This window comes from Motacilla alba, chromosome 19 (genome assembly GCF_015832195.1).
Source record: "Motacilla alba alba isolate MOTALB_02 chromosome 19, Motacilla_alba_V1.0_pri, whole genome shotgun sequence".
Classification (NCBI taxonomy): domain Eukaryota; kingdom Metazoa; phylum Chordata; class Aves; order Passeriformes; family Motacillidae; genus Motacilla; species Motacilla alba.
The window spans coordinates 5,310,017-5,337,626 of NC_052034.1; the positions used below are offsets into that span (position 1 = coordinate 5,310,017).

The window sequence follows — 27,610 nt, forward strand, 5'->3', positions numbered from 1 at the left end:
ATTGGCCGGCCTGGCGGGCGCGCCACAACCCCCTCCCCCCTTCCCCCCCGCGCTGGCCCCGCCCCTCGCCGCTCGCGCCGGACGTGGCGCCTCGCGACGACGTCACGTCAGGCCTGGGCGGGGGTGAGGGGGGCGTGGCAGAGCGCCCCCTGGCGGCCGCCGGGAGCCCCGGCAGAGTCCCCTCACGCCGCCGCCCCCGCCCCGCCGGAACCCAGAGAGAAAACTGCGCTGTTCCAGCAGGAAAATGGGCTTTTCCAGCAGGAAAATGGGCTTTCAGAAAGGAAAATGGGCTTTTCCAGAAGGAAAATGGGTTTTTTCCAGCAGGAAAATGGGCTTTCCAGAAGAAAAATGGGTATTTCCAGCAGTAAAATGGGCTTTTTCAGCAGAACTATGGGCTTTCCCAGCAGGAAAATGGGCATTTCCAAAAGGAAAATGGGCAGTTCCAGGAGGAAAATGGGCTGTTTCAAAAGGAAAATGGGCATTTCCAGCAGGAATATGGCCATTTCCAAAAGGAAAATGGGCTTTCAAAAAGGAAAACGAGCATTTCCAGGAGGAAAATGGGCTTTTCCAGCAGGAAAACGGGCTTTCCAGAAGAAAAATGGGTATTTCCAGCAGTAAAATAAGCTTTTTTTAGCAGAAATATGGGCTTTCCAAAAGGAAAACGGGCTTTTCCTCCCGTTCTTCCCCTCTGATCTGAGACACGAGGAAAATGGGCAATCACGAAAAATGGGGGAAAAGTCTCCCTGGCTGAGCTGAGCCTCAGGGATGATGTGTCACTTCACGGAGCTAAGGTGATGTGAGCCTCAGCCCCGTTCTCCAGGGGTTTTTCCGTGATTTTGGACAGAACGTGCCAAACTCCCGCGTCCTGCACAGAGCCCATCTGGTGTGCAGAGGGCCTGGTACACTCCCAAACTCACCACGAGGTTGTCTGGGATGTGTAATCTGGACAGACGATAGAAGAAATCTATGAAAAGTTTGATTTTCACCACAGCCCTGTGCTCCCCTTGGCTCAGGAGCAGTTGCTGATGGACTCCCCAGGGCTCGCTCAGCCTTGCACTTGAGCAATGGGATTTCATCACTTATTTCCCAGATCTGGGATCCCATTCTGCCACACTGGCTCACAATCGGACAGACAACACAAAACCAGGGCTGGATCTTCTTTCTTTCACACCTTTCTATCAAAAGAAACATCAGCACCTGGCTGGTGGTTAAAGAACCACTTAATCCCTGTGGTGTGGTTAAAGAACCACTTAATCCCACATCAAAGCCATGGCAGCTGAAAAGAAACAAGCTTTGCTCGCTGTGACCATCACCACAATCACCATTATTGCTGATTTTTTGGTTTTGGGATGGCCACAAGCTACTGGTTCTCGTGCCCTTCCCCAAATCCTTGTGCCTCAGCAGATGCGAGGGTGAGCCGGTAAAAAGGGAGCTCTGGAGTTTTCCCAAGGAAAGCAGGAGGACAAAGCACAATGGCAGCATTCATCCCGTCTGCAGTGCCATCCTGCCCTCATTGTTCTGCAAAACAAAACAAATCCAAGAGAGACGCGCGCTCACAAAATGACTTCAAGCGTCAAGAATCGCTCTGCCAGCAAAAAAAATAAAAAAAGAAAGAGTGAAAATTGAAAAGTGTCAATTAAAAAGGATTGAGAAAACCACTCATTAAGAAACGAGTCGCTTGAACTCTAGAAAAGCAAAATTATTGCTCAATTATTGCTCTCAGAGATGGAGAGAGGCCAAGAGCCAGGGAGAAGAAGCAGTCCTGCAGCAGCACCAGAGTCTGAGCTTCTGCAGATGCCCCTGTTCTGTGCATGGTTTATCATTTATATTTATTTCCTGATAATTCTCTCGTCAGCAACTGCTTTTCTGAGCTCTACTTCTGCTCTATAAACTCACAATGTTAGCACTTCTTTCATCAGGCTACAGTTACATCCCCTGATGCAAAAGATGTTGAAATGTCTGGTCTTTCACTCCTTTTCAAGTGAAGAAACTGCCAACAAGTATTTTTTTAAAATCAAATTATCATAACTGTTGACTGTGGTATCCCTTATCTTTGCTGCTATGTATAGAAACAGCTCCATTAATACAATAGCTAATAAATTAATTTTAAAATGAATTTATTGCTCCAAGTGTCTCTAAAGCAAGGAGACTCGGCCCCTGGGTGGGGACAAGGGGGCAAGAGGGACCCTGGCTTCTTTTGTGGGGTGAAAATCACAGAATCCCAGACTGGTTGGGGTTGGAAGCCACTCCTGGAGATCATCCAAGGCAGGGTCACCTGGAGCAGGTGACACAGGAACACATCCAGGTGGGGTTGGAATGTCTCCAAAGAGGGACGCTGCAGGTTCAGGGCTCTGCCACCCCCAACATAAAGAAATTCTTTCTCGTGTTGAGGTAAAACTTGCTGTGTTTTCGTTTATGGCCATTACTCCTCGTCCTGTTGCTGGGTGTGGGAAACGCCAATCACTTGTTTTTAAGATTTTAAAAGTTTAATAGTAATAAAATGGTTATAAAAATAGCAATATAATTAGAGTAATAAAATTTTGAACAATTGAGATTAGGCTAACACGAGACAATAAACACAAAGAGTTACAGATGGTCCGGGTGCCTTTTCTGGTCAAAGTAAGCCCGAAAAAGGACCCAGGTTAACAGAGGATTAACCCTTAAAAGCAACAGCCTGTTGCATATTCATACCCCTCATACATGATGCATCAATTCCATTCAAACAAAGGATTCTGTCTGGGCAGCGTCAGCTTCTTCTTCTTAATCCCAAACAGCATCTTCAGGGCTGAGCAAGGCGGGAAGAAATTAATTTCTTCTGATAATGGAGCAATAAATTCTTTTTCTCTGAAAGATTTAGGTGTCCTGTGGCTGCTATCGGGCGTGAGTACCTCATTCCTTTCTTAAAAAAAATATCCCACATACACAGTTTCTATTTTAACATTATGTTATAACCTGAAACTATATTTGAAAAAATTAATACAGCATAACTTTCTAACATAACACAGATAATATTCATCCTAATATTTGCGAAAAGCCAATCATAAAATACGCATTTTTCACAGGGATCATCCTCTGGCTCCCCTTGGAGATGTTCCATGCATTGATGGGATCTCCTCTTTGCTCCAGAGGAACCCATTAATGCATAGAAATAAAATCAAATCTGTAACGTTACCAAAGGGCTGAATTCCGAGAGGCTTTTGGAGGTTCCTTTTCCTCAGAGGACGATTTCCTGAAGGCTGGAACACTTCCCATGGCGATTTAGGTGCTTATTGTGCCTGAAGGTGCCAGGGGTGCAGGTTTATTGTGCTTTAGGTGTTTATTGTGACCCTCACAGATGTAGGTGTTTATTGTGACCCATGGTCCCTCACAGATTTAGCTGTTTATAATTGTCCCTCACGGATTTAGGAGTTTATTAATTGTCACCAATGGTCCCTCAGAGATTTAGGTGTTTATAATTGTCACCGATGGTCCCTCACAGATTTAGGTGTTTATTGTGACCCATGGTCCCTCACAGATTTAGGTGTTTATTGTGACCCATGGTCCCTCACAGATTTAGGTGTTTATTGTGACCCATGGTCCCTCACAGATTTAGTTGTTTATTATTGTGACCCACGGTCCCTCAGAGATTTAGGTGTTTATTGTGACCCATGGTCCCTCACAGATTTAGTTGTTTATTATTGTGACCCACGGTCCCTCACAGATTTAGGTGTTTATTGTGACCCACAGTCCCTCACAGATTTAGTTGTTTATTATTGTGACCCATGGTCCCTCACAGATTTAGGTTTTTATTGTGGCTCAGGATCCAAGAGCAGATTTATCGCTACTTACGTGCTTATTATGTCTGAAAGTCCCACAAAGACGAGGGTTTAACACTACTTAGGTGCTTATTATGACCGAGGATCCTACAAAGGCGGGTTTCACGCGATTTAAGTGTTCATTATGACCGAGGATCCCGCACGCACGTATTTATCACAGTTTAGGTGCTTATTGTGGCTGAAGGTCCGGCAGACGCAGGTCTATCGCTGTTTAAACGTTTATTACGACCAACAGTCCCCTAAGCCCGGGTTTAGCCGCACTTTAGGCGTTTATTTATTTACCGCCACCGCCGCCATCGCGGCCGCTCCCGCGCGGCGCCTCAGGCAGGCGGAGGGGGCGTGGCCTCCGCTCAGCCCCGCCCCGCGCGCGCCGTTCCGGAAGTGACGCAGCGCGGTGACCTTCAGAGGCGGCGTGCGGGTGTCGGGCCGGGCCGTGGCGCTCGGGGCTTCCTCCGCTTCCCTCCGCGCCGCTCGGGGCTTCCTCCCGCCTCCCTCCGCTCCCCGCCGCCATGCCCAGGGCAACCGCAGCCGCGCGTCCCGCGTGCCGCCCCCCGCTAGGTGAGGGCGGCCGGGGCCCCCTGTCCTTGTCCCCTCTCCCCCGCGCAGGCCGCAGTGGCCTGGCCGCCATCGTGCGGGCGGGTGACGCACCGGGGCGGTGGCAGCGCCCGGCTGCTTTGAGCTGGGCTGGCTATGGGTCAGCGCAGCGGGGTTGGGCGATTTGGGGGGTGGAAGGGGGTCTGTTCGGCCGCGGGGCCTGGACACCAGCACCGTGGTAATCGGCCGCTTTTGGGTCATAATGTATTTTTCCCCAAAGCAGCTGTGTGAGCAGAAAGAAGCCTGTAACCCTGGCTCTGTCTTGCATAAGACGCTTACCAGAACACCGAGTTCATTCCTTCAGTGTGTAACAGGGGTGTGTGTCATCCCAGCGTGATCCTTGGGGCCTCCTGTGCAGCGCGCTCTGTGACACTGAGCGTCCCTCCCAGCTCGGGACATTCGGGCTGCTGGCCCTGCAGCCGTGTGGCCTCTGCCCGGCACGGTTTGGGATCATGATGATGATGATGAAGTGATGTTTCTCTTTGTGTCCCTGCAGCCGGGCACCCCCGAGGAGAGTCGCGTCTCCATCACCGGCTCCTCGAGCCTCTGTCCCTGCCGCGGCTCCGCCTTCCGCCGTGGCCACCCCGGCCCCGAAGCAGCCGGGGCTGATGGCCCAGATGGCCACAACCGCTGCCGGGGTGGCCGTGGGCTCGGCCGTGGGACACACCATCGGCCACGCCATCACCGGAGGATTTAGTGGAGGGGGCAGCTCGGAAGCTGCCAGGCCTGATGTCACTTACCAGGTGAGGGGAAGCACGGCTGGACACTGACTGATGGCAGCTCAGCTCCGCGTGGGCTCAGGGAGTTACTGGAGCCCTAAACACATGAGTCACAGCTGGGGTGCTTACAGTCTTTATATAATATATATATAAAACTATATATAGTCTGTAACTATAGACTGAATCTCCAAGGTAACTCACCATGAGTCATTTAAAAAGAGCTCAGAGGGATGCAGGAGGGATGTGTGGCAAGGTGTTGGTGTTATTTTGTACTGTATTCCTCTGATTCAGGCAGGACTTCCATGTTCCAGGTCTGATGTTGGGGAGACCTTTGCTCAGGTGCCATCCAGAGTTACCTGAACGTACCAAAATCACTCAAGTGTTTGTAATTTAAAAAACTGCTCTGAATGTGGCATTCCTCTGCTGAAAAATTGTTTTGTACTTCAGTCCTGCACTTGTTTTCCATTAAAAAAATGAAGATTTTGACTGAAATGCAGGGAAGAACCCTCAGCAAGCAGTGTGGGGGTGCTTTGGCTTTGCTGGAAGGGTCCTTACAGAGCCATTTGGTGTTTCAGGAGCCCCAGGCTGCTCAGGCTGCCCAGCAGCAGCAGCAGGGTCCTTGCCAGTATGAGATTAAACAATTCCTGGAGTGTGCCCAGAAGCAGACTGACCTCAAGCTGTGTGAGGGCTTCAGTGAGGTGCTCAAGCAGTGCAGGATTTCCAATGGTGAGTATCCAGTGCTGGCAGGCTGTTAAATGGGATAATCAGTAAAAGTATTGTGGGAATCATGTCCTGGGGCTTTCATCCAGCTGGGGAGTGAGGAAGGTGTCCTGAAGTCAGGTAAAGCAGCTGCTGTTCTGTTGGGCTTCGTGCTTGGGTCCTGTGGGGTGGAGAGAGGGTGAATTCCTGGTGTTTGTGCTGGTGCGTGGCTTGAAGATGACTGGAAAAGTGGCAGCAGCACATTTGGGGCATTAGCAGAGCTCTAAGGATAACAAAACCATCCTGTCCTGGGAGGAAGGAGGCAGCTGTGCACCAGTGCTGATGTCTGCAGCTCAGCATATCTCAGCAAATGCATGAGGGAAGGGGGAACACCCTGACAAATCTGTCCTGTGGCAGGGAAAACACCTTCCATTTGGGGATCCAATATTCACTGAGATACCTCCTTACCCTTCCATTCAGGCATCCGAATTTTACTGGGATACCTCCTTACCCTTCCATTCAGGGATCCAAAACTCACTGAGAAAACTCTTTCCCTTTCAGGTTTGGCCTAAGGCTGCACAAGGAGGCTGCTGAAGATCATCTTGCAAGAACTGACCTATGAATGAAAAACAAAAAGCTTCAGTAATAAAGTTTAAAGCTGCCTGGTATCTTGTTAGTTCATGTATTCACACTGTCATCTCTGTGGCTTGACTCCTGCCATAGCTGCCTCTGATATGATCCAACTTCACAGCCGCAATTTAATTTAGCACAAAATGGAAGAGTGAATAATACAGCAGAATGAGCTAACGTGGGTTTAACTGGTTTTGCTGATTGTTGTGTTGGATGTATGTAATGTCTATAAATAAAATTCTCTCTCTAGAAGTACCTTGCTTTGGTTGAGTTTGAGTGCTGGAGTAGAAGGGTGAGGATTGATTTTGGCAGGGTGTCCTGCAGATGTTTCTTTTCGTGCTGTAACAGGGCTGAACCTTGAGAGGATGGTTCTGTGGCCTTCCCTCCTGCCTGGCTCAGGCACGTGACAAAGCCATGGCTGCTATGTGAAAATCATAATTATTTTTAAAGTATTGACTGATGCAAAGTGCAAACTCTCCTTTTCCCATCAGAGGGAGCAGCCACGTCAGGCCTTGCTCAAATCCTTGGGGCTGATAAAGTAAACACCCTCCTGGCCATCACTGGAAAAGCCTGGATAAGCTGTGCTCCCACCAGGAACTGTGCTGGGGCATAACCCTGCTCTGAAAAGTGCAGTTCCTGTTAAAAATACTTTTCCCTAGCATAACCTGTTTTCCCTGATGTGTTGTTACGCTGTTGGATGTTCTGCCCGTTCCTAAAGCACTTCACCTCTCACCTGCAGCTCCTGGAAGTGAAAAGATGAAATCAGTGTTCAGAAGGCAGAGGAGTCACCTGGCACAGTGGGGATGAGGACAGAGCCGCCTGTCCTGGTGCCAGGAGCAGCTTTGCCGCTGCTGATCAAGCTCCTATCTCATTTCTGGGGTGTTTCAGCGTCCTGGTGAAACTGAAATAAAACCAGTGGGCGGTTTGGGCCATTCTGTGACAAGAGGAAATGGCCTTAAGCTGATACAGGGGCGATTCGGTTAGATATTAGAAAAAAAAAATAAAAATCACTGTTCGGGTGGTCAGGCGTTGGAATAATAATTTCCCAGAGAAGTTGTGGAGTCGCCATCCCTGGAGGTGTCCAAGAGGCGCCCGGACCTGGCGCTGGTGAGGACAGAGCGGCTCGGTGCTCACGGCAGCAGTGCTGGCCCCGGCTGCTCTCAGCGCTCCCTCCCGCCTTTCCCATTCCCCCTCCGCGCTCCCAGCCCGGCCGGGCCTCCCCGTTCCCGGGGCAGCCCCATCTCCCGGCGGCGCCACAGCAACGCCCCGGGGAGGAGGAGCCGGGGCCGCGCCGTGCCCGGCGGCGGAAGGGTTAAACCGGGGAAGTGCCGCAGCTCCGGGGCGGCCCCGGCCCCCCCTGCCCGCTGCCCGGCCATGCCCGCCCGGCGCCCGCCGCTGCCAACTCGCGCTGCGCTTTCTCCGGGGCCGGGCGGCGGCGGCCGGCCCTGAGCGCTCGGCTCCCGGCGGCTCCCGGCGGCTCCGGCGGCTCCCGGCGCCAGGCCCGGGCCCAGCCCTCAGCGAGGTGAGGAGCCGGCGGCGCTGAGGGAGGGTTGTGAGGGGGGGTCCTGCCCCGGAGAACTCCCGAGCTCAGCGTTCTTTGGCTCCGGGTCAGCGGCGGAGGGTCGGGGCCGGAGCGCCCCGGGGCTGAGGGAGAGGCGCCGCGTTCCCCTGCCGGCCTGAAAGCTTGCTTTTTTTCTTGAGCTTTGCGGGTTTATCCCGATGGGTGTTTGAATATCTTTGTCCTCCTCAGAGATCCCCCCGTTTGGCAGCTGCGGGCGGGGGGCGATGCCCAGCGCCTCACCCTCAGCGTTCCTCCCGGCAGAAAATCCCCTCACGACCCCCCTTGCACTCTGCTAATGACCCCAGAGTGTCCTGCTAGAGCCCTGCACCTGCTGCTTGTGTGATTCCAGGGTGTTCTAAACAAACGCCCGGGTTCTTCCCTCCCAGGAGAAGGCAGCACGCAGATTCCAGGCTTCTCCCGGCAGTGCTCCGTGGATGCTCCCCAGGCTCCAGCCCTTCCCCACAGCACCAACCCCCAGGACCTGGATTTTCAAAAATAATCAGATTTTGGTTACCCCCCCCCCCCCCCCCCCCCCCCCACCTCAGAGATATTTTATTTTTCCTACTTCCTGGTCCTGCCTCTCCTTTGTGATTTCAATTTGGTTTGACATTACTCACAGTATTTCCAACAACTGCAATTTTGTAAGTTAAGCTCATGGTTGTTTAGAAATGCTCCAGCCCACGTTAGACATCCCTGGCAGCAGCAGCCCAACAGCCAAAACACACTTTGGTCCTTAAAACCAGGTCAGGACAGATAACACATTGCTAATGAGATTTAAATGTATTTAGAGCTGCCAGTGCCCTGGCAGAGTTATTGAGAGGAGGGCAAAGGGAAGCTCACAGAACTGGGGATCTCCTGCCTACCTCTGTCCCCTCCCCAGCAACAAGCTGTCATCCCAAAGGGACAGTTTTGCTGCCCAGGCTTGTAGGAACTGCTTTCCATCCTAACTGCCTGGACTCCCTGTATGGGCACAGAAACTAGCTGTATAAAAATCCCTCAGAGCCTGAAATAGGAAAAAGAAATGGGACAAGAGCCTTTCAGGAGTTGTGGAGGCTGCTGGCAGCTGCACAGGAGTGGCTGAGGGAGCTCTTTCAGCTGCTGTCCTCACACTGGCTCAGCTCCCACTGTCCCCAGTCCCTCTGTCCCCACCTGCACCCTGACCCACCCCAGCCCCTCTTGCTGCTTCACTGACCCTCGCCACCTCTTTTTCCTCCTCAGTCCATTTCTATTCCCTTTAAACACGATTTCCCCTCCTTATTCTCAGCTAAAGAGAACTTTGTCATCTTAAAAATAATAAGGAAAAGAGAGAGAAAAACAACAGTGGCAGCTTCCAGATTCCACTGGGGGTGTTGCTGGTGTGGTGTGGTGTTTCTGGAGGCTGCTGCTGTGAGCTGGGCACAGGGAAGGGATGAGGTTTTGGGGTGCTGCAGCATTTCCCAAAGCCTTGGCCCCAGCCAGGCTGGTTCTGCCCCTGGGGACAGCCAGGCTGTGAGGGAATCCAGTGGGGTTTCTCCTGTTCCCAGTGGGATCTCTGCAGCATCCCAAGGGCAAAGCTTGGCTTTTCCAAGCAGCAAACACCTCCTTTGGTTGGTCCAGCATCTTCCTTCTCTACCTTCCTCCTCAATGTTTTTTCTTCCATAAGGAATTGATGATCCCAGTTCTGGGGGCAGTGAGTCCTGACTCTTATTTCCTTGCAGCTCCTTTCTGCCCTTAGACAAGCCCAGAGTGCTGCCTGACAGGAGCCAGAGATGACCAAGGAAGAAGATCTACCAGACTGGAACTCATCCAAGGAGTTTTATGAAAAATATGAGCCGAAGGAGGTTTTGGGCAGGTAAAGCTTTATTTTTGGCAAGCGGCTCGTTTTGGTTTCACGTCCTCCGGTGCCAGATAGGAACAGTGTTCCCTGGGAATCTGATACAAACAGGGCCCACAGCAGCATGGGGCTAAAAATAGCATGGAACAGCACTTTCCATCAGCTGAAAACCTTCTGTCCCACCGAGACAGGGTGACAGAGCGAGACCCGCTGGTGCATGAAAATCCCAGCCAGCCCAGGTGCCGGGTGGCTGGGCAGGCAGGGATGGAACCCCCCTTTTGTCCGTGTTGTCCCTGGCAGGGGGGTGAGCAGCGTGGTCCGGCGGTGCATCCACAAAACCACGAGGCAGGAATACGCCGTGAAGATCATCGACATCACGGCGGGGAACATCTCCCCCAAGGAGGTGCAGGAGCTGCGGGAAGCCACCACCAAGGAGATCGACATCCTCCGCAAGGTCTCGGGCCACCCCAACGTCAGTAAGTCAGGCCTTGAGCATCCAGCCCAGGGCAATTCCTGCCCTCTTTGTTCCTCAGGGTGTCCCCAGGAAGGGTTTTTGGGGTGAAACCCCTGGATGATGCCAGGCACCTGCTCAGAGCGTTGTTTGCTCTTCCTCCACACACACGCCCAAGCGGTGCCCCCCATGTTGTCTCCCAAGCACAACACTTGTGAAGATCACCTCCTCGTTAATTCAATTAGCAGTTTAATCAGATTTTTAGTTCATTGGTGGACAGGAACACTGTGCTCACAGCCCCTGTGCTTTATTACAGTCCAGCTGAAGGACAGCTATGAATCCAGCACCTTCTTCTTCTTGGTGTTTGACCTGTAAGTACCAGCTGGCTCAGCACCCTGGGCCCACCCCCTCTCTGCAGATTGGTCCCAGCTTTTTATGGCTCAAAAATGGCAAAGTGGAGGGACAAGCAGCCCTTAAGGTAGAATCCAGCCCAAATTACTGCAAGCTCATTGCAGCTCTGCTGCCAGCACTGTTTTCCCTCTGTCAGCGGCTCAGCACTGCTCGGGTTTCCCTGTAACCTTTGGTGGGAGCTGTCACACATCCCTGAGGGTTATTTATATGCTCAGTGGGACCAGGGTGTCTGCAAAGCCACAATTCCCAATGCCAGGACAGTGCAGTGGATGTCAGAGGAGTGGGATGGCACTGGGAGAACCCCATCCTTGCCCCATCTTTGATGGCTGGACTTGGTGATCTTACAGATCTTTTTCAACCTTAACAATTGTGTTTCTATCCGAAACCTAACTTCTCCTTCTGCCTGATATTTTACTGAAATATATAAAGGCACTTTTAGCCCTTTGAATGGAAGTTATTTTGGGCTGTTAAGGGGCCCAGACCCCTGACTGATCCTCCCCAGGGACTCGGGGCTGGTTTGCTGTTGCAGCTCAGCCTCTGCCTGACTCTGTGTCCCCTCCCTCATGCAGGATGAAGAGAGGGGAGCTCTTTGACTACCTCACTGAGAAAGTCACCTTGAGCGAGAAAGAAACCAGGTAAGGCCGGGTGCAGAGGGGTGAAAATCACCTTGCAAGAGCAGAGCGTGGTTTGAGGGGAGAGCACAGCACCCTGGGCTGTGTCCCTGTGCACTGTCCCTGTCCCCTTCCCTGGGATGGTGGTTCCAGTGGGTGTTTGGGACAGGGAATGAGCTGTCCCCATCCCCAGGAAGATCATGCGAGCGCTGCTGGAAGTGATCCAGTACCTGCACTCCATCAACATCGTCCACCGGGACCTGAAGCCGGAGAACATCCTGCTGGATGATGACATGAACATCAAGCTGACAGATTTTGGCTTCTCCTGCCAGCTGAATGAGAATGAGAAGCTCAAAGGTAGGGGGCTGGCGAGGTGGGGGGATGCTGGGCTGGTGAGTTTTTCCAGCCCCACTCTCTCCTTGTCACCAGGCTCACCCGGGGGTGCAAATTAGTGCTGTCTGGCTGCTTTTGCTGTCCTCACACACAAGTTCTGCCTGCACACAGCTTCCACACCTCTCTCCTTTCCATGAAAAAGTTGCTGCTCTTTAGGAAAGCCATCCTAATCCATTCCACTTCTTTCTTCCTCCAATTGATCCCCATTACTTAATCCACTTACTGCCCCATTGTTTCCCCCAACTCCTACATGCAAAGGGCCACATATCCCACAACAGGTATCCCCTCTCACAAGCATCCATATAATTTTCTTTGCTGGCTTTTTAGCCACAATAATTCACCTTAAAAAAGTCACCTGTGAAATTGCAACACAGATTGCAATTCCTCCCTGTGAGCACCATCCCTGCAAAGATCCCACCATGGGCTGCCTGGAGGTGGGTGGGAATGGCACCTGGGTTGATGCTCTGCCCTGTGTCCCTGTCCCCACAGAGATCTGTGGCACTCCTGGCTACCTGGCCCCCGAGATCCTGCAGTGCTCCATGGATGATGAGCACCAAGGCTACGGGAAGGAGGTGGATATGTGAGTGAGAAGCTGTTCCCTAAATACACACACGTGGTTTGAGGCATGGCTGGAATTGTGCCCATGGGGACCTGTTGGAGTGTTTGGAAAGCATTAAATGATGCACCAAAAGCCAGTGTGGATGGCTGTGAGGGGCTGTCCGGGTCACCAGGAGGTTCTGGCACAGAGCAGGGGGTGAAGCAGCCTGGGGACAAACCCATCTCCTCACTTTGCCCCATTGTGGGAGGGAAAGCAGCACTTTCTGTTCATGGAAGTCACCTTGGGCTGAGCTCCGAGACACAGGGGTTTTAAACACACCTTGTGCAGCTCCTGAGAGAGGAGTCAGCTCAGGGCAGCTCACCAGAGCTCTGCAGGGACTTTGCCACCACCTCTGGTGGCTTCAGGCTGCAGTGGTCAGAGTTGTGACACACACCAGGCCATTTCATCCCCTTTCCAGTCTGAGCCAGGACACCTGGCACTGCGCAGCCTGAGCTGTTCTCGAGGGATCCAAGCTTCATTCCCTTCCCTAAAAAACTCTGCAAGGGCCAAATATCCATCTCAAGGCATCCTCCTGCAGCATCCAGGGAACAACTCCCCATCAGCTCAGCTCAACCCCCCCTCCAGCTCAGCTCAGTCCCCCTCCCCAGGCACACGCAGGGCAGTTGGTGTGGCCACCCCTGGCGTGCAGAGCCAGCTGGGTGCCCGGGGGTGGCGCAGGGGTGCTGGAGGCTCCGTGGGGGCTGCCCACAGGTGGAGCACCGGGGTGATCATGTACACCCTGCTGGCCGGCTCGCCGCCCTTCTGGCACCGCAAGCAGATGCTGATGCTGCGCATGATCATGAACGGCGATTACCAGTTCGGCTCCCCGGAGTGGGACGACCGCTCCGACACCGTCAAGGACCTGGTAGGTGCTCGGGCTGGGAAAACCTGGAGTTGCAGAGCCCTGGGATAGCCCAGACTGAGCGGGTGCCCCCGCAGATCTCGCGGTTCCTGGTGGTGGACCCGCGGCAGCGGTACACGGCGGGCGAGGCGCTGGCACACCCCTTCTTCCAGCAGTACGACGTGGAGGAGGTCCGGCACTTCAGCCCCTTCCGCAAATTCAAGGTGGGGATGAGGCTGGGAGCTGCAGGGGCCAGCAGTGGGATGGGTTTGGGAGAAGCTGGGGGTTGGGTAAGGCTGCTGGGGCTGGGTTTTGGGAGGATGCGGCAGCCTGGGTAGACCAGGCTTCTCCCTCACAGGACGGGAGAAGGGAGAAACTGCCTCTCACCCCCCAAAAAAACCATTGAAAGAGCTGGAGAGTTCAGCCTGGAGAAGAGAAGGCTCCAGGGAGACCTTAGAGCCCCTTCAATTGCCTCAAGAGGCTCCAAGACAGCTGGAGAGGGACTGTGGACAAAAGATGGAGTGACAGGGCAAGGGGGAGTGCCTTCCCACTGCCAGAGGCCAGGGCCAGATGGGATAGTGGGAAGAAATTCTTGGCTGTGAGGGTGCTGAGGCCCTGGCAGAGGTTTCCCAGAGAAGCTGTGGCTGCCCCATCCCTGGAAGTGTCCAAGGCCAGGTCAGACAGGGCTTGGAGCAACCTGGGATAGGGGAAGATGTCCTTGTCCATGCCAGGGAGTAAAATGGGCTTTAAGCTCCCTTTTAACTCAAACCATGCTGTGATTCTGTGATTCCCTGGCATGAACCCCTGCCCTTTGCCAGCCCCACAGGAGCTACTGTGCCAGGCACTGAGCTCCCTCCTGACCTCCCCACAGGAGGTGATGCACTGGGACCACCCCATGGAGGGAAGGAATTCCTCTGAATGCCAGGCTGCTGTGGGAGAATTCCTCTGAATGCCAGGCTGTTGTGGGAGAATTCCTCTGAATGCCAGGCTGTTGTGGGAGAATTCCTCTGAATCCCAGGCTGTTGTGGGAGAATTCCTCTGACTGCCAGGCTATTGTGGGAGAATTCCCTTGAATGCCAGGCTATTGTGGGAGAATTCCCTTGAATGTCAGGCTGTTGTGGGAGAATTCCCCTGACTGCCAGGCTGTTGTGGAAGGATTCCCCTGACTGCCAGGCTGTTGTGGGAGGATTCCCCTGACTGCCAGGCTGTTGTGGGGATTCCCCTGACTGCCAGGCTGTTGTGGGAATATTCCCCTGACTGCCAGGCTGTTGTGGGGATTCCCCTGACTGCCAGGCTGTTGTGGGAGAATTCCCCTGACTGCCAGGCTGTTGTGGAAGGATTCCCCTGACTGCCAGGCTGTTGTGGGAGGATTCCCCTGACTGCCAGGCTGTTGTGGGAATATTCCCCTGACTGCCAGGCTGTTGTGGGAGGATTCCCCTGACTGCCAGGCTGTTGTGGGAATATTCCCCTGACTGCCAGGCTGTTGTGGAAGGATTCCCCTGACTGCCAGGCTGTTGTTGGAGGATTCCCCTGACTGCCAGGCTGTTGTGGAAGGATTCCCCTGACTGCCAGGCTGTTTTGGGAGGATTCCCCTGACTGCCAGGCTGTTCCCTGTGCCCCAGGTGATCTGCCTGACCGTGCTGGCCTCGGTGAGGATTTACTACCAGTACCGGCAGGTGAAGTCGGTGACCAGGGAGCTGGTGGTCAGGGACCCCTACGCCCTCAAGCCCGTCCGCAAGCTCATCGACGCCTGCGCCTTCCGCACCTACCGCCACTGGGTGAAGAAGGGGGAGGCCCAGAACAGGGCTGCCCTCTTTGAGAACACCTGCAAGGCCATCCTGCTCACCCTGGCAACCGAGGAGGGGCTGTTCTGATCCCTGCCCCAGCCCCTGGTTTGGCTCACAGCAAGGCGAGTAAAATCTTGGAAAACAAAATGGTCATTTCTGGGGTTTTTAAAAGTTTCTTTCACTTGGCTCAGGACTGGTGCAATAACAAACCCAGGAAATAATTTGTTCCTGGGGTGTGTCTCACTGGAGGAATGGGTTTGGAGAAGCCACATTTAACAGAGCCAGAGCCAGCTGCAGCTCCCCATGGAGAAGGCTCAGCCCTCAGGCACCTGCAGTGCCTGTTTTGGGACAGTTAGAGGTGGATGAGGGATCCCTGAGCAATGTTCTTGCCCACCCTTGTGGTCAAGGCTCCTGCTCAGGTTTGGTGCAGAGCTTGTGCACAGAGAGTTTGTTTGTGCTGGCTGTAACTCCTGGGAGAGGTGGGGCACTGGTTTGTCACACACATCTGTCACACACATCATTTTGTCCTCCTCAAATGCCAATCAAGGTGCCTTGTTTTACTTCTGGGAAAGTAAAACAGCAGTTTAGTACAAAAATAAAAGTAAAAAAGCAGTTTACACTGCTCCAAAGCTGGGACTTCCCAAGGGAATGGGGACTGATTATGTGCCCCCATCACTTCCCCCCTGGCAGCCCCACCCTGATGGGCACAGGGGGCTCTGGGTGTCCCCTCACTGGGGCTGGAGGTCAGAGCAGCTCTGGCCCAGTCCCACACATGCATCCCTCTGCTTTACATGGACAACAACAGGAGAGCTGGAGCATCTCCCACACCAAAAGGACACTAAAGACAAACCCCCCTTCCTGCCTTCCCAGTCACTGCTCCCACCCAGACATCCCAGCACTGAAAAGACTGCAATTATTTTTAATTTTATAAACAATTGGGGTTTAATGGAAGTGACAGCTGGGGGTTACTGTTCATCTCCACAGGAGAAAATGCCTCAGGTGTTCCCAGTGAGCCCTCAGAGCTCGGGTTTGCTCTGGCTCTTCCAGGCTGGCACGGGTGGGACGTCGGCAGCGCAGCGGAAGCTGAGGTTGTCAGAGGCAGAGTCTGGTGTGTTCCCCATCCTCACAGGGAAAGAGAGACCCAAAATTAGGGATCCTTCCTTGTTACACATATCCCCAATAAGTTACAACACTCACAACCCTAATGTGACCTGCTAGAACAGCCTAGAAACATCTTCCAATTCCCCTGAATAACTTAGAGAAAAGCATTTAATTATTAATACCTGTTGGAAAACACATGATTTGAGAAGCATTTAGGAATGGATTTATAGCAGGGGTGGTTTTAGCCATATTTGTAGTGTGCTCTGCCAACTGCTTCTCAAAAAAAATGGTGTAGGAACAAACAAATATCTTTTAAAATAAAACCAACCCAGAGAAAATCCTTGTGCAGCAGCACCTGGGCTTTGGCCAGACCTACCTGGTGGTGACACGAGCTCTGTGGTTTGCAGAGCCATCTGCAGTGTCAATCCACGAGGCCCCTCTCAGCACCTGCATCTTCTGAGCCCTGGATGCCCTTCCTGGAGCTGGGAATTCTGATGCTGTCCATTCCCAGGTGTTTCCCAGCAGGTCATAGAGCCCTGAGATGGTTTTGTGTCAGAATTAGGAGAGCAGGTGTGCAAGAAATGTAAATTTGGTGTATGGGAGGGGGAACAACATTCAAAGGATCATTCAAGAGCGTGGTTTAATGGTGAGGCTGAAGAAATTCCTCACTGTATTTCAAACAGTGAACGAGGACATGGCAGCCAGAAAATGTCCTTGTAATTTTTGTTACACCCCACTGAGTTGCAAAACAACCCAGTTTTAATTCAAAGGAGCTGGTTTGGTGTCTGAAGTGCAGCTGGTGCACCTCAGCCAACTCCAGCACCAACCAGCTTGTCCTGTGCTCACTGACTCTACTCCAGATCCCACACATCTGAAACTCTGCCCAGCTCCAGGATTTGATAATTAACATTAATTTAGGAAGCAGATGCCATCCCCAGAGCAGGGTGAGGGTGCTCTGTACCGTAGCTGTTCTGGGCAGGGAAGGCTGTCACCGGGGAGACGCCGTGGTAGCCGTCCTCAGCCGTGTCCCCCTGAGGGAAGGCACCCTGGGGGAACAGAGATCACTCCCAGCAAAGAACCACCCCAGAAACAACCCCAAATCCTGCTCCTCACAGGGCTGTGCCACACTCCAAGGAGGCAAATAACTCTCTGGTGGCAATTTATGTTGGTCAAGAGAGATCAACCACCCGAAGTTGTCCCAGGTTCCCTCTTTGAACAAATTTATGTGTGAATTTTTAGAAGCAGTAAAATCCTGCTTTCCCAGGGAAGACGGGCTGAGCCTGCTCCCTCTGAGGGTATTTTTACAGCCCCCCAGAAGCTCAGTTTCAGTACCCATTGTGTTTCCCAGGACACCCTCACTCAGTGGCTGAGTGCAGCCCCACCCTGAGGACAGCCCAGCAGGGATGGGATGATTTTTAGGATCTTACCTGCCACAGGTTTGTACGGTTTGGCTGGAACTTGTTTCCCCAGGGATACATCCTTTCTGCCAGGGAGGAAAAGACACTTGTTAGCCCTGGGTCACTCCGAAAGGATTGTCCTTTTCTGCTCAGCTTAGGACATTGAGGTTTTATTAACTTATTGTATAAATTATTAATATTATCACCCTATCAGGCCAAAAGATGTGGTTCAAATCCCCCCAGATCAACATCTGAAAACATCCCTGGAGGGAGGTTTGGATCTGGTGGAACCAACACCACTCCATGCCTGGTTTGGGAAGAGCTCAGAGTTTGTGCTACGTACGCTCCAGTCCTCCCCTGGCAGCAAATTCCCACTCCTCCTCTGACGGGAGCCGCTTCCCCTTCCAGGCACAGAAGGCCTGAGCATCATTCCAGCTCACGTGCAGCACTGGGTAATCCAGCCTGTCCTTAATGCTGGAGCCAGGGCCTGAGGGCTGCGAGGGATTGAAGCAGATTTGAATTCAGTTTGCACAGTTTTCATTACAAAGGGAAGAAGGGGTGGAAGAGATGAAAAGATGGAAAGTGTTTTTTCACCTGTTTTTGGTCAATAAGGTTCAACACACACAACACACGAGCTCCCAGCATGGAGAGGAGTCACCACACCAGGATTTTAGCAGTAGGGTTTTATCACAGCAGGATTTAACCACACCAGGATTTTATCACAGCAGGGTTTTACCACACCAGGATTTAACCACACCAGGATTTTATCACAGCAGGGTTTTATCACAGCAGGGTTTTACCACACCAGGATTTTACCACACCAGGATTTTATCACAGCAGGATTTTACCACACCAGGATTTTACCATACCAGGATTTTATCACACCAGGATTTTATCACACCAGGATTTTATCACAGCAGGATTTTACCACACCAGGATTTAACCACACCAATGTTTTACCACATCAGGATTTTACCACAGCAGGATTTTATCACACCAGGATTTTACCACACCAGGATTTTATCACACCAGGATTTTACCACAGCAGGATTTTATCACACCAGGATTTTACCACACCAGGATTTTACCACACCAGGATTTTATCACAGCAGGATTTTACCACACCAGGATTTTACCACACCAGGATTTTACCACACCAGGATTTTACTCACCTGTCTCCAAAAAGCTTTCTCGATGGGCAGCCACCACGGGGCTGACTGGGGAAAGAAATGACACCAAGATTAAAGGTGAGCTGGTGACACCTGGGCTGGTGACACCGTCCCACAGCAGGGTGTGTTAGTCTGGGAAATGCTGCAGTTTGAGCTGGGTTATCACAGACATTTGGCTGCTGCTTTCCCACAGAGCAGAGGCATCTGCTTTTAAAAGTGAAAATAGATCAAGAGGCTCATGCTGTTCAGTTTTTCTATATTAAATTTGGATTATTGAAGTACTTTGAAACATATTTTACTTCCTCCCAGCTCCCTGGAGTCCAGACTGACAGCTCACAGAGCATGGAAACAGAGGAGCACAAGAATCAACCCCAGCTCAATCCTGCTGAGGTTCAAAAGCAAAACAACCCCAGACTAAAGAAAAACCTCTGAGAACAGCAGGCTCTGCAAAGAGGCAGCTGCTCCTCAGTGGAAAAGCAACACCAAACTCATCATAGGATTCAGATTTACCTCCAGTTTTTGGGTGACTTTTTTTTTCAGCTCTTCAGATACGAAATCCTCAAAGACAAAGCTCCAGCCAAATGCTTCTGCTTCTGTTTTGTATTTCTTTTCTCTAACAAACTCCCTGGCATAAATACAACACGCTCTGGGTAAGAGTTCTTCAAGCTCTGCCTCATAAATCTGCTTGTGCAACAACTTCAGAGCAAGGCAAAAGGTACAAAACTTACAGACCCCCCAGCTCCAGATGGTTTGATTTCAATTTAACAGATAGAACAGTCTAAGAACAGTCTAGTGTGCATCTTTTCACAGATTTGATAATTTTAATGTTACCTGTGCAGGTAAACTCAGCCTGCACTCAAGTTTCAATAACTGCAGAGAGAAAGAAATCCCTTAAAAGGCCAGTAAAACCTGTGGGTGCTGTTAGTGGAAGAGGAGAAGAAGAGAGGAAGAGGAAGAGGAAGACAAGAGAGGGAAGAGAGAAAAAGAGAGAAGAATAGAGAGAGAAGAGAGGGAAAGAATAAGGAGAGAAGAGGGAAAGGAGGAGGAGAAAAGAGAGGATGAGAAGAAGAGGAAGAGGAAGAGGAGGAGATAAAAAAGAGAAGAAGAAAAAAAGAGAAAAGAGAGGGGGAAAAGGACAATAAAAGGAAATAAGAGTATGTCTGCAAGCTACACTGCCACGATGGTTCAGCTGGCACCTGTGACGGTGATTTTCTATTGACAGACACATTTTTTTTCAGTGAGCACCCAAGCATTGGCTTTCAGACGCCAGGAAGCAGCCCCAGAACAGCTGGCACCCCACCCGGCCCTGCCCTTCCCCACAGCCAGCCGAGGCACGGCGGGCTCACCTGAAGTCCCTGTTCGTCACCGGGTGTTTGTCGAGAGCGAAGGGCTTCACTGTCACCTCCCTGGCGGGCGCCTCCTCGCCCCTGCTCTGCAGGGATCCCATCTGGAAGGTGCCTCCGGGCAGCTGCACCATGCCGCCATCCTCTCCGAGCGCTGCGAAGGGAGAAATTCAGTACCAGTTTCATTTTTAAACACCGGCCAGGCGCAGCCACTGCCGGCATGTCCCTGCGTGTGCTGGAAGGGGTGACAGCGATTGGTGGCCGCACAGCTCGAAGCATTTAAAGCCCCATTTTCGGGAAGGGAGCGATCCCCGGCTGGGGGATGAGCAGGGGCATGCCGGGGGGATTTTTGAGGATGCAGGGGGGGTTTGGGGATGCCGGGGGCGTTTTAGGGATGCCGGGGGGGTTTTGGGGATGCCGCGGGGGGTTTTGGGGATGCCGGGGGGATTTTTGGGGATGCCGGGGGGGTTTTGAGGATGCCGCGGGGGGGTTTGAGGATGCCGGGGGGGGGGGGTTTGGGGATGCCGGGGGAGTTTTTGGGGATGCCGGGGGGGTTTCGGGGCTCTCACCGCGCTGAGCCCGCAGCACCCCGCAGCACAGCAGCAGCAGCGCCGCCGCTCCCATCCCGCAGCCGCGGAGGAACCGCGGGCCCGACCCGGAGGCGCCGCGGGCTCGGGAAGCGCTTCCGGGGCAGCCGCTCGGTGGGAACGGGGATTTCTGTCCTTCCCCGGCTGCACACGGGGCTGAAACTGCCTGGCACCGGGCCCTTCCACACACGGGAGGCTTTTTTGGGTGGTTGAGGGTTTTTTTTTTAGGAGATTCCTCTTAATGCAAAGCACCGCTGGTTTTAGGGAAAATCATTGCAGAGAGGGGGCTGTTCCTGTGCCACACACCCACTGGGAGCTCTGCCCAGACCTGCTCTGGCACCCGTTACCCATAAATAATTTAATGTAGAAGCACCACTTTAAAATCCAACCCTTAAAGCAAGTCCTTCAGCCCCCCACAAGCCCTTCTGCAGTCAGTGAACTCAGTTTTATTCATAAGCAAGTACAAAACTATTAAGGGATTACCTTAACCCAGCTTTTTTTTTTTTTTCTGTAAATTTAGTGAACAAGTTCCAGGTCTGTTCCCACCCTGTTCCCAGAGCAGCAGTAGCAGTAATTTCACAAAAGTCTTGAGTCGTAATTTCACAAAATTGCCAAGAGTAGGACTCAGGAATGCAGCCCCCACTGCAGAAGGTGAAGGTTAAAGAAGAGACACCCAAAGCACAGAACAGAACAGTTTATTGGGTAAAAATGGAAAGCAACTGCAGCCACACACTTCAGTGAAATCAAAAATAAATAACTCCTTTTTAGAGCCAAATCTTTGATTAAGTTGCTGAGATTTTGAGTGGCCGTGGTACCAAGGGGGCTGCCCCGCATGGCAGAGTGACTGCTGCTGCTGGGACATCCACCACAGCCAAGGACAGGGCCCTGGGGTGGATTCCTTGGAGAAATTCCACAGGGAGCAGCTCCAGCTCAGCCCTTCAGGGAGGACATCCCAGCTCTCATGATTTCATCCACCAGGAGAATGTTGCTGGCAATCACCGTGCTGGAAAGAAGGAAACAGCAAACAAATACTGTTACAACTGCCTAGCTCAGCCTTATTTTTGTGTTTCAAGACATCTTCCTGTACACGGGATCCCCAGTTTTACATCACTTAAACACAGAGTAATGTTACCAGTGAAATCCTGCCAGCCTTACCATGAATGAAGCAGCTGCTTTTTGACATTGTAATTATCCCAGATTCCAGCTGCTGCAGCCACCATTGGCTCCCCTGCAACACAAGAGAGGCAGCCTTTAAAAACCACTTCACACAGAGACTTTCTGCTGGCTGACATCTGATATCACTGTATCCAACAGTGTGCTTTATCCTCTAAAAACCTCAAATCAGCACACACTGATACAGCAGCCTGACCGCCAAGGCTTCCGTGCAGCTTTCTATCAATAAAGATAAAACTTTCTGCACTCAGAGCATTTTGTTCTTCAGAGCTGAGCAGGTTCTTACTGGAGCATCAGCCTGTGGCTGAAGGAGTCCTTACCAGTGTTGAGATCAACGCCAGTGAGCTGCCCCGACTCCACGTGCTCTGCCTGGACCTTCACCAGCGTCTCCTGGGGATCGTATCCCGAGTTCTGAGCAAGCACCTGGCACAGGACAGAGGGATTGGCTTCACTTTGCAGATTACAGAGCCCTCCAGCAGACAAAGCACTGAGTGTGTGTGTGCTTTAAAGCCACTTTATCACCCAGGAGCTCCTGTTACCTTAGGAATGATGAGCAGAGCATCAGCAAAAGCCTGAACTCCGAGCTGGGCTCTTCCTTTCACGCTGGGCTTGTGTTTCACAAGAGCATTGGCTACTGCCACCTCCAGTGCCCCTGCTCCTGGCACCACACATCCTGCAAGGCAAGAGCGCCTGTTTCAGTTTGAACAGCTCGTTTCTAGTGCAGTTTGATCTCTTCCCTCCGTATCCTGCACCTGAACAGGTAAGCCATCGACCACAGAACTGTAAAATCACCTTACCCTGAGCTCAGGCTTGGACTGGAGCAGGAACCAAGGGAGCTGGCTCACAATTCCCTAATTCTGGGTGAGTTTTTACAGATCCTTCTGATGATTACCAGGGAGGGCACTCACCATCCTCAATGGCGTTTTTCACAGCCCGCAGCCCATCCCTCACTGCGTCCTTGATCTGGGTCAGCGTGTGCTTGTTGGGGCCCCTGATGAGCAGGGTCACCGAGCGGGGGTTCTCACACTTCTCAATGAAGGTGTACTTCTCCTCCCCCTGTGGAAAACAGGGGCAGGTTTGCCTGTCAGCCACTTGCCTCAGCAATTTGTGTACACAAATTAATAACCTGGATGCTTTCAGGCTGGATTCTGCACTGACAGCACTTCAAGAAGTGATGAGAAGCAGCAGAACTTTATTTCTGTTTTCTCAGTCTATGACAGGAGCAAACATCCAGGCAGATGTTCACATCCAAGTGGATTTTAAGCATTTATTATTATTTATTTCAATACTCCAGCTTTACCCTTCACACACTTGGTCACTCACCAGGGTGTACTCATAGACAAGCCCTGCGTGTCCCAGGCAGTCAGGAGTGAGATCCTCCACAGAATTCATGGCAGTGCCACCACAGGCCAGGGTCAGTCTGACAGAAACAGGCACAGCTCAGCTTCATGTTCAGTAATAAGTGCAGTATTTCAAGCCTAGGCTTGCAACAGTTTGGTTTTGTTCATGCAAGAGCTCTTTAAAAAACTAACTTCTAGAATTAAGGCTCCTCCGTAGGTGTCTGCATTTAAAGCATGCTGAGAGCTCAAACTGCCCTTTCTGCAGTTTGCCCAAACTGCCCTGAGTTACACCAGAAGAGCTGCACAGATTGAAGTGAAACTCTCAGTCAAGCCTTTAAAGATTGATTTAAGCCAGACTTGGCTGTCTCAGTGTGGAGGAGCAGATTAGTGAATCCTCTCCTCTCCCCAAAACTGACCTTTCCATGTTCCTCCTTTTCGCTCTCCTCAAAGCAACTATTCCTTCTTTGGCAAGGGCATCCAAGGAAAACGGGTCGATTCCCTGCAGACAGAAAAGGACCATCAGCATAAGGACCAAGCTGAAAACACCTCCTCTCACTCTGACACTTACAAGATCTTCCTCAAGGCTCAAAGAAGATCTCAAGTAGGAACTGTACATTATATTCAGAAGTATCAGCCTGAATTTAGCTAATTCTGGCATTTAAAATAATTTTTAGTTATTCTCTTCATCTCACCTTCTGGTTGATCACAACAAATCCTTTGTCTGAGTCGCCACAGACTTTTCTTTTCAACTCTATGATTTTGTTGACTCTGTCTTCAATGAACTTTCTTTCTGCTTTCACCAACTTCTCCCTCTCCTCAGCACTTTTGTAGAAGAATCCAGAGCTCACTTCTCTGAAGGGGGGAAAAAACCCACAAAAAAGCAGTGAGAAAACTTCCTCTCTGCTGTAGAAATAAACTTGAGCATAAGGAATGAGCCCTTCAGTAACGTTCTAAAGAAATCAACCCAGAACAAGCCAGTCCCTCCAACCCACACTGCTGCTCCTGCTCTGGTTCAGAGCTTTTCCACCTCAAAAAATAAGGCAGACACTTGGAACTGAGAGAACTCTGAAGTGTATTGATGTGTTTGTCCTAGAATATCAAATTGTGCCCAAGAAAAAAAGGCCTTTCAACCCTTCTGTGATCACACAACAAAATAAAAACCACTGTGAAGCTCTGTCTCTCACATAGATTTTGTCACCCACCACCTTTCCCAGAAGGGCTGCAGAAGGGGCACCATCTTTGCCCTTCGCAGTCTTGGTAGGTGTTTAAGGACGTTTTAAATAAAAGTCCTTAGGACACGAGCATTTGCTGTGTACTCACGTTTTCTCATACTCCAGAGACACGTTGCAGGTGAGAATAAAAGCATCTTCCACTCTTTTCTTCATGTCAGGGTGGCGAGCTCCATGATCCAGCACCAGCCCCCTGATCAGCCTGCAAGATTAAAACCCACTCTGGGTGTCCATGGACACAAATCCAGCATTTCATGGAGTGCACTGAACTGCTCCACCCAAAGTGCCCGGGCACTCGTGCTGGCAGTGGGCAAGGGCGATGTGCTCCCCTTCCAAGGGCATGCTCATTCCCATCAAAAGCACGCCAGGCACAGTGGAAAAAAGGAATTTGCTCTGGCATGGTGTCTGACTGCACCAGCTACTGAGGAAAGCTAGGGCAGAATTCATCCATGCGCCGAGGGAAATGGAAAGCCTATGGAATATCCAATCCACAACCCAGCTCCCATTTACCAAAGGCTGCTTTGTACTTAACAGATGCCAACCTAAAGCATCATCGAGCCCAGGCACTAAGAAAAAAGAGAATTTATCCAGCATTGCTAAGCCAGTGCTGTTCTCTGCTATTTGATAATTTCATCAAGTAAACAATTCACAGAGTGAGAAGCTTCTGCCAAGTTATTTATGGGTGAAATCTGTATTTCAACTCTTCCAGCGGTAGCTTTAGGACACCCTAGAGAGAAACCAAAATCCCCCAGGCTCCTCAAAGCTCAGGGTTCCATTACACTGAAGCCCAAGGACCCTCCTGACTTACGCTGTGTCTGTCTCTGATTTGTGCTTCATCTCCATGATTTCCACCATGTACAGGTCAATGGGCTCCCCTGGCTTTCTGACTGTCAGGACAGAATCCACCACAGCCTGCAACACATCCCAAAACGACCATCAGTCTTCCACAGTGCAAATTCACATCTTTCACACTTGCAGTTATAGTCCCAGCACTTTCACAGCCGGCTCTCTTCACACACAGAGGCAGAGGTGACAGGGACACTCACCTCAGTCAGGATGTCAGCAAGTTCAGCGTGGACTTTAGTCCTGAGGGATGTCCTGGCAACATCGATGAGGGTCTCCCTGTCCATCTCCTTGGACACTTTGACCTGCTCCAAAACCTCAAGTGCTTTTTCCTTGGCAATCTCAAATCCTTCTGCTACTATTCTAGGGTGCAAACCCTGAGGCAAGGGAAGAGAAATCACTGGATAATGGAAAGCAAGGTGGTTCTTTTTCCACAAACAGAACCCGCGGTTTCAACATTCCAAGGAACGGCAAAACACGGGGAATACGCTACCCAGGCCGTGTGTTCTGTCCTTCTGAATACATATAAAAGGAATGCAAATCCTTCCAATGCAGAGGAAAAGTACAGATTAATTTAGCACAGACTGAAACCAAGGGAACTACGAAGCACACTTGGGTGTTCGCTGTGCAAGATCCACGTTTACCTGCCCTCAGGGAGCAGCTCCTTTCGAACACTCCAGAAATGTTTTCATTCACACAAAACAAAGTAACAGCAGGTATCACACAAAACCTTAAAAGCTACAGTATCCACAATAAGTGGGTTTGATTTTGAACGGGGTTTCAGTCCTCTCGTCTAGCCTTTCCCCCTTTTTACAACCTCTCATTCTAAGCAGAACAACGTGCTTGTGTTCCACTCCTGTTAAACATTTAACAAAAATAAAAACCACTGAGGGGTCCCAGGGAAGGTTTTAACTTGCCCACCTTCAAATGAGCACTGCACACACACCTCAGAAATGTAGAGATCTGCCTGCTTCAGGAGCTCTCCAATGATGAGCACGTTCGAGGTGGTGCCATCTCCAGTAATGTCATCTTGTGCTGTTGCTACTTTTGCTATCAAGGAGGCCGTGGGGTGTTGGATTTGCTAGACACAAATAAGAAGACAAGCACTTAAGTTTCCCCGCAGTGGTGCAGCAAACAAAAACCTGAGATCAGCTAAGAAAGAACTGAAGGTGATGTTCTAATGGTTTACCCTAATTGGTTTGCTACTCCTTTGGCTGATTATTTTACTCGTTCTTATGGTGCCGTTTATATTTTTAACACCATTTTCTTTACAGTATTGCCTTAACCTGCATTTATTTCTTTACCCTCCTCCCAAGGCCTATTTTGCTTCAATGGATAAGGGTGGGTGGGACAGGGGGGACGCGACTCCCCCTCACCCAAAGGCGCTGGTCCCTCCCTAAACCCCGCAGCCCCAGCTCACCATTTCCTGCAGCAGCACGTTGCCATCTTTGGTCAGCTTGATGTCTCCGGAGCCCGACACGAGCCTGCGGGCGGCACGGGGCGGGTGAGCAGCGCCCCGGCCCCAACACACGTGCGGGGCCGCGGGCCCGCCCCGCTCCTTCCCCATCCCTCCATTCATCCATCCGGCCCCGGCCCCAAAACACGCGCGGGGCCGCGCCGCTCCCTCCCCATGCCTCCATCCCTGAGCCCCGCACCCCTCCCGCCTCCGCCTTTGTTCCCCTCCGCACGTCCCGGCCCCGCCGCTTCCCCTCACGCCTCCCCTCGGGCCGTGCTCCCCCCAGCCCCACCCGCGGCCAGAGGCGCGGGGCCTCCCTCACATCTTCATGGTGCCCTTGGGCCCCAGGTTGGTCCTCAGCACGTCCTGCAGCCCGCGGGCCGCGCTGATGTTGACGGCCAGCGCGGCCTGGGCGCGGGCCACCTCGGCCTTGGGGTTGAGCGCCTTCACCGCCATGACTGCGCTCCGCTCTGGGCCGCGCCGGCCGGGGCGGGGCACGGAGGCCCCGCCTCCCGCCCGCCCCTTCTAGAACTCTCCGGGCTCGCCCATTGGCCCACCGGCGCAGTGCCGCATTTCTATTGGTCAATGTGCCTGTCGGTCATCCGGGCTGCTCCCGCCGCTGAGGCATCCCGGTTCTTATTGGTTCGTTGGCTCGCTAGCCGCGCTTCCATTGGCTATGGCACCTGTCGGTCCACCTAGTCCCGCCCTCTCCCGCCGCTGAGGCGCGGGCGCGGCTCCGCCCTCAGAGCGGGCCGTGAGGGGAGCGAGGGGCGGGTGAGGGTGGTCTGTGAACAGGCGGGGATAATCCGTGCTTAATCCGCCCTCTCATGTCACGGACACCCCCAGCAACTCCGCAGAACCGTCAGAATAAATAATTAAACCCGGTGATTTCACATTAGACCTATAGAATTAATAGTTAAGTGGAGTGGATTAATAATCAATGGTTCTTGGTTAAATTCGGGATTGAGGTTTATGAAAACTCATTTTCTCATAACACACAAGCTGATGTGTGGGGCACCGGGGCCTCCATAGCCCCCAGTGCACACCCT

The 27,610-nt window shown here is 52.0% G+C and overlaps 4 protein-coding genes and 2 non-coding genes across 6 annotated transcripts; 2 read left to right on the forward strand and 4 right to left on the reverse strand.

Moving 5' to 3' along the window:
• The first annotated feature begins 2,592 nt into the window (after nucleotides 1-2,592).
• CHCHD2 (coiled-coil-helix-coiled-coil-helix domain containing 2) lies at nucleotides 2,593-6,712 on the forward strand. The gene is made up of 6 exons (XM_038158433.1): nucleotides 2,593-2,619; nucleotides 4,000-4,139; nucleotides 4,206-4,373; nucleotides 4,906-5,152; nucleotides 5,704-5,854; nucleotides 6,389-6,712. Exons 1-6 carry the CDS (start codon nucleotides 2,593-2,595, stop codon nucleotides 6,397-6,399), a joined length of 744 nt encoding a protein of 247 aa, XP_038014361.1. The 3' UTR covers nucleotides 6,400-6,712.
• Nucleotides 6,713-7,725: 1,013 nt separating this feature from the next.
• Nucleotides 7,726-15,070, forward strand: PHKG1 (phosphorylase kinase catalytic subunit gamma 1). The gene is made up of 10 exons (XM_038158062.1): nucleotides 7,726-7,979; nucleotides 9,716-9,849; nucleotides 10,132-10,307; nucleotides 10,599-10,653; nucleotides 11,263-11,328; nucleotides 11,498-11,661; nucleotides 12,187-12,277; nucleotides 13,007-13,160; nucleotides 13,235-13,360; nucleotides 14,759-15,070. Exons 2-10 carry the CDS (start codon nucleotides 9,767-9,769, stop codon nucleotides 15,008-15,010), a joined length of 1,167 nt encoding a protein of 388 aa, XP_038013990.1. The 5' UTR covers nucleotides 7,726-7,979; nucleotides 9,716-9,766; the 3' UTR covers nucleotides 15,011-15,070.
• Nucleotides 15,071-15,839: 769 nt separating this feature from the next.
• On the reverse strand, nucleotides 15,840-20,656 carry SUMF2 (sulfatase modifying factor 2). Its single transcript, XM_038158063.1, has 9 exons — nucleotides 20,503-20,656; nucleotides 19,937-20,087; nucleotides 19,101-19,215; nucleotides 18,594-18,638; nucleotides 17,765-17,915; nucleotides 17,452-17,507; nucleotides 16,986-17,070; nucleotides 16,401-16,560; nucleotides 15,840-16,045 (listed from the first exon to the last, which is right to left on the reverse strand). Exons 1-9 carry the CDS (start codon nucleotides 20,555-20,557, stop codon nucleotides 15,940-15,942), a joined length of 924 nt encoding a protein of 307 aa, XP_038013991.1. The 5' UTR covers nucleotides 20,558-20,656; the 3' UTR covers nucleotides 15,840-15,939.
• A 542-nt stretch (nucleotides 20,657-21,198) lies between these two features.
• Nucleotides 21,199-27,070, reverse strand: LOC119709821 (T-complex protein 1 subunit zeta). Its single transcript, XM_038158061.1, has 14 exons — nucleotides 26,884-27,070; nucleotides 26,526-26,589; nucleotides 26,052-26,186; nucleotides 25,309-25,482; nucleotides 25,071-25,174; nucleotides 24,354-24,464; nucleotides 23,726-23,885; nucleotides 23,450-23,532; nucleotides 23,017-23,113; nucleotides 22,602-22,749; nucleotides 22,233-22,366; nucleotides 22,014-22,116; nucleotides 21,676-21,748; nucleotides 21,199-21,523 (listed from the first exon to the last, which is right to left on the reverse strand). Exons 1-14 carry the CDS (start codon nucleotides 27,015-27,017, stop codon nucleotides 21,451-21,453), a joined length of 1,593 nt encoding a protein of 530 aa, XP_038013989.1. The 5' UTR covers nucleotides 27,018-27,070; the 3' UTR covers nucleotides 21,199-21,450.
• Nucleotides 24,580-24,715, reverse strand: LOC119710015. Its single transcript, XR_005259474.1, has one exon. It is a non-coding gene; the product is annotated as a small nucleolar RNA SNORA15 (small nucleolar RNA).
• Nucleotides 25,606-25,736, reverse strand: LOC119710016. Its single transcript, XR_005259475.1, has one exon. It is a non-coding gene; the product is annotated as a small nucleolar RNA SNORA22 (small nucleolar RNA).
• Nucleotides 27,071-27,610: the final 540 nt, after the last annotated feature.

Excerpts from the sequence above, each read along its gene's own strand:
- SUMF2 (XM_038158063.1), bottom strand. The coding sequence starts at position 20,557 with ATGGGAGCGGCGGCGCTGCTGCTGCTGTGCTGCGGGGTGCTGCGGGCT. Across the intron at positions 20,088-20,502 it reads GGTGCTGCGGGCTCAGCGCG|CGCTCGGAGAGGATGGCGGC; the intron begins GTGAGAGCCCCG and ends CTCCCTTCGCAG. Across the intron at positions 17,071-17,451 it reads ACCGTACAAACCTGTGGCAG|GGTGCCTTCCCTCAGGGGGA; the intron begins GTAAGATCCTAA and ends CTGTTCCCCCAG.
- PHKG1 (XM_038158062.1), top strand. The coding sequence starts at position 9,767 with ATGACCAAGGAAGAAGATCTACCAGACTGGAACTCATCCAAGGAGTTT. Across the intron at positions 10,308-10,598 it reads CTCGGGCCACCCCAACGTCA|TCCAGCTGAAGGACAGCTAT; the intron begins GTAAGTCAGGCC and ends GCTTTATTACAG. Across the intron at positions 13,161-13,234 it reads CCGACACCGTCAAGGACCTG|ATCTCGCGGTTCCTGGTGGT; the intron begins GTAGGTGCTCGG and ends GTGCCCCCGCAG.
- LOC119709821 (XM_038158061.1), bottom strand. The coding sequence starts at position 27,017 with ATGGCGGTGAAGGCGCTCAACCCCAAGGCCGAGGTGGCCCGCGCCCAG. Across the intron at positions 25,483-26,051 it reads CAGATCTCTACATTTCTGAG|GGTTTGCACCCTAGAATAGT; the intron begins GTGTGTGTGCAG and ends CCCTTGCCTCAG. Across the intron at positions 21,524-21,675 it reads AAGCAGCTGCTTCATTCATG|CACGGTGATTGCCAGCAACA; the intron begins GTAAGGCTGGCA and ends CCTTCTTTCCAG.
- CHCHD2 (XM_038158433.1), top strand. The coding sequence starts at position 2,593 with ATGGTCCGGGTGCCTTTTCTGGTCAAA. Across the intron at positions 4,140-4,205 it reads GCTCCCGCGCGGCGCCTCAG|CGCGGTGACCTTCAGAGGCG; the intron begins GCAGGCGGAGGG and ends GAAGTGACGCAG. Across the intron at positions 5,153-5,703 it reads GGCCTGATGTCACTTACCAG|GAGCCCCAGGCTGCTCAGGC; the intron begins GTGAGGGGAAGC and ends TTGGTGTTTCAG.